At 49.3% G+C, this 4,383-nt stretch overlaps 1 protein-coding gene across 1 annotated transcript; it reads left to right on the forward strand.

The window, feature by feature from the left end:
• Positions 1 to 992: 992 nt before the first annotated feature.
• LOC119333919 lies at positions 993 to 2,602 on the forward strand. The gene is made up of 2 exons (XM_037606636.1): positions 993 to 2,025; positions 2,520 to 2,602. Exons 1-2 carry the CDS (start codon positions 993 to 995, stop codon positions 2,600 to 2,602), a joined length of 1,116 nt encoding a protein of 371 aa, XP_037462533.1.
• Positions 2,603 to 4,383: the final 1,781 nt, after the last annotated feature.

The following is a 4,383-nucleotide window of genomic DNA, read 5'->3' on the forward strand; positions in this document are numbered from 1 at the left end:
GGCATTACACCTTAAAAACCCAAAGAAGGCATTTCAAAATAGCTTAAAACATAATATATATATATATAACAAACTCAATTAAACTGTTCACATCTTCGTCACGGCCCGCACATAGTACTTAAGTTCGAATTTTAAAAAGAAACTTAAAAAGGTAGATCTGCCGCCCGCCCGCGCTGTCGATGATGTCGCCGTCTTCAGGCGCCACCATCCTCGTAGTCATCATCCTTGGTCAGGTCAATGTAGGGAGGTGATCTCCAGAGGTGGGGTAGCGGCCCCCAAAATGGTCCGGCATCCGATCCGGGCTCAGATGCCACGCGTTGGGGAGGTGGGCATCGGACCACGACAGCGGAGTTCCAATCAGCCAGTACCGGTGGCAGACCTCCATCTTGATGTACGGGCAGAAGCGTACAGGAGTCGCCGGACGGGAGATTAAGAATGCGTCATGCGAGGTGGAGTGGGTGGCCATGCTTCCAGGCGAGGCGAATGACGGGCCCGTCTCGCGGTCGTGCTTGCCCTTCTTGCCTGTCACCCACTTCCAAAAGCCCATCGCGGCGGCTGGCGGGGAGCGAGGTGGGGTGCTGCCGCTAGGCTAGGGTTTGGTGTCGAACACGAAGGGAGCAATGACGTGGAGACGGGGTGGGGAAGTGGAAGTGGACTGGCCTGGCTGGCTGGCTGAGGGGTCCACGGCTTCACCACAAAAAAGGATGCACCCTGACGCGGTTGGCTGGCTGACCGGCGGGCCCATCCATTCATATGGATTTAATGGGATCGGTGGGAGGTAGTTGGATGGCTGACACGTGGGCCCTAGGCGAATGGCGAGACGGCGCGTGCGTGTCTACCGCAAAGCCTGACCAAAATTTATGCCCGAAATCGGTCAAGCCGGATAATATTTTTTAGGAACAGTTTGGACCAGAACGGACAGACTCGGACGAATCAGGGTCCAGTATTGGAGTTGGCCTAACCCTAATCGATCAAATCCCTCCGGGCCAGCCATGCCGCCGCCGCCGCTGCCGGAGCGGTGGTCCATCCTGGCTCGAATCCCTAAAGTTGTGAAGGACAAGGAGGCGAAGCGCACCTTCCCGCCGGGCACCAACGTCTCCGTCGCCTGTGACGAGCTCCCGCGCGCCTCAATCCTCACCGTGTCGCTCCGCATCTCCCCGCCGCCCTGCCTCCCCAGCTACCCCTACGTCGCCGCTGCGGACCCCTCCGGCCTGCTCCTCCTCTGCGCCATGGAGCCTAGCGGGGAGGTCACCTACCACCTTTGCCACGCGCGCACAGGTGAGGCCACCTGTTTCCGCGAGCACAACTGCCCCATGGGCTTCGACGGCGCCAACGTCGGCCTAATGACGAGGGGCGACAGCTACGTGGTCGCCGAGCCCCAGCCCTCCGGCGACGGCTCCGGCCGCGCCACGCTCCTCCGCTACACGGTGGGGCAGTACAAGTGGGCCGTGACGGAGCTCGCCTACTCGCCGCCGCTGCACCGGCAGTGGTTCTGCGAGGGGGTCGTCTCCCACGGAGGGATGCTCTGGTGGGTGGAGCTCTCGTACGGCCTCCTCGCCTGTGACCCCTACTCCGACAAGCCGGAGCTGCTACACGTCCCGCTTCCGACGATCAATGACCCGCTTCCGGGAAAAGTGGAAAATTTGGCCAACAGGGCCTCCCACAGCTGCGTGAAGGCGAGCAGCGGAAGGCTGAGGTACGTGCAGATCCATGGCGATCCCGCCGCCCCGGTGGTGAGCACGTGGGCGCTCACCGAGGCTGGTAAATGGAACCCCGAGCGCCGCGTGCCCTTGCCGGACATCTGGGCCGACGAGAGCTACCTCGACGCCATGCTGCCAGGGAGCATCCCCGCGCTTGCGCTCCTCGACCCCGCGGACCCAGACAAGCTCTACTTCTTCCTCGGCTCCTGCATCTTTGCCGTGGACCTGCGACGGAGGAAGGTTGTGGAATCCGGTGAATTCGATATGCCGGAGCCACCAAACCAGCTGATCGTGCGCGCATGGCAGTATGATCCTTCAAGCAGCCGTAAGCATATATTTTTATCTTGTTGTTATTTGATTACTTTGCTTTGAATTATAATGCCACCTTGGTACCGCAGTTCACATCTTGCACAATGTTGAGAAAGGGATAAGAGCTATTTCGAAGATACTCTGCTTAAACAAATCGATTTCCTTAATATTAGTATATGGACGCACAATGGTGTACCTTTTCTGCTAATACATCTCTACGTCTACCTTCGCAAGGTCTTTTGGCCTGGTTATCACTTACCAGCACCAGCATTGGCAAAGCACATTCAAAATTGAAACTGAGTTCCTGAACCTGATGGCCTCCTGTGGTTTCCTGATAGTTTTAGCACGAAAGGCGCAAATTTCCAATACGTGTACCGTTAAGAAATAAGAAGTGTGATATTTTCATATTATGGCCGTACATATATAGAAACACTGTAGGTGTTCCACACATGTTCCTTTGTACCCTATCCTCGCACATTTTCCTGTATTTTCGGTTTCGTGTTGCTGCAGGTAATAGAGCACTATTAGAGTGTCTTTTGCGCCTGCTGGAATTACGTAGATTCACAGCAGCCTTCCTAGTTTTTTTTCTTTAATGTTTGGCTGACACCTACTTCCTCGATGACAACCAAGCAATACTTCAAGCATACCAACCAAGCAATTATGTCTTATTGAAATAACATAGCCAAAGAAAGCTTATCCCTACAAAATCATATAGTCTGGCTATGCTCTATCTTCACCACACAAGATATTCACATCATGCACAACCCCGATGACAAGCCGAGCAATTGTTTCATACTTTTGACGTTCTCATACCTTTTCAACTTTCACGCAATACATGAGCGTGAGCCATGAACATAGCACTATAGGTGGAATAGAATATGATGGTGAGGGTTATGTGGAGAAGACAAAAAAAGAAGAAAGTCTCACATCAACTAGGCGTATCAATGGGCTATGGAGATGCCCATTAATAGATATCAACGTGAGGAGTAGGGATTGCCATGCAACGGATGCACTAGAGCTATAAGTATATGAAAGTTCAAACTGAAACTAAGTGGGTGTGCATCCAACTTGCTTGCTCATGAAGACCTAGGGCATTTGAGGAAGCCCATCGTTGGAATATACAAGCCAAGTTCTATAATGAAAATTACCACTAGTATATGAAAGTGATAACTCAAGAGACTATCTATATGAAGAACATGGTGCTACTTTGAAGCACAAGTGTGGTAAAAGGATAGTAACATTGCCCCTTTCTCTCTTTTTTGCGGGCTTCTTTGGGCCCCTTTTTTTATTTAGGCTTCTTTGGCCTCTCTTTTTTTTGGGGCAATGCTCTAATAATGATGATCATCACACTTTTATTTACTTACAACTCAATATTACAACTCGATATCTGGAACAAAGATATAACTCTATATGAATGCCTCCGGTGGTGTACCGGGATGTGCAATGATCTAGCGTAGCAATGACATCAAAAAACGGACAAGCCATGAAAACATCATGCTAGCTATCTTACGATCATGCAAAGCAATATGACAATAAATGCTCAAGTCATGTATATGATGATGATGGAAGTTGCATGGCAATATATCTCGGAATGGCTATGAAAATGCCATAATAGGTAGGTATGGTGGCTGTTTTGAGGAAGGTATATGGTGGGTTTATGGTACTGGCGAAAGTTGCACGGTACTAGAGAGGCTAGCAATGATGGAAGGGTGAGAGTGCGTATAATGCATGGACTCAACATTAGTCATAAAGAACTCACATACTTATTGCAAAAATCTATTAGTCATCGAAACAAAGTACTACGCGCATGCTCCTAGGGGATAGATTGGTAGGAAAAGACCATCGCTCGTCTCCGACCGCCACTCATAAGGAAGACAATCAATAAACACCTCATGCTCCGACTTCGTTACATAACGGTTCACCATACGTGCATGCTACGGGACTTGCAAACCTCAACACAAGTATTTCTCAATTTCGCAATTACTCAACTAGCACGACTCTAATATCACCACCTTTATATCGCAAAACTATTGCAAGGAATCAAACATATCATATTCAGCGATCTACAAGTTTATGTAGGATTTTATGACTAACCATGTGAATGATCAGTTCTTGTCATCTCTCTAAATAGATATAAGTGAAGCAAGAGAGTTTAATTCTTTCTACAAAAGATATGCCCACGCTCTAACAAATATAAGTGAAGCAAAAGAGCATTCTACAAATGGCAGTTGTCTAAGTGAAGAGAAACAGGCAATCCAAACTTCAAATGATATAAGTGAAGCACATGAAGCATTCTATAAAGCCATACTCAAAGAATATAAGTGAAGTGCAAAGAGCATTCTAACCAAGGACTATCTCATACTAGCATGGTGCA

This window comes from Triticum dicoccoides, chromosome 7A (assembly GCF_002162155.2).
Source record: "Triticum dicoccoides isolate Atlit2015 ecotype Zavitan chromosome 7A, WEW_v2.0, whole genome shotgun sequence".
Classification (NCBI taxonomy): domain Eukaryota; kingdom Viridiplantae; phylum Streptophyta; class Magnoliopsida; order Poales; family Poaceae; genus Triticum; species Triticum dicoccoides.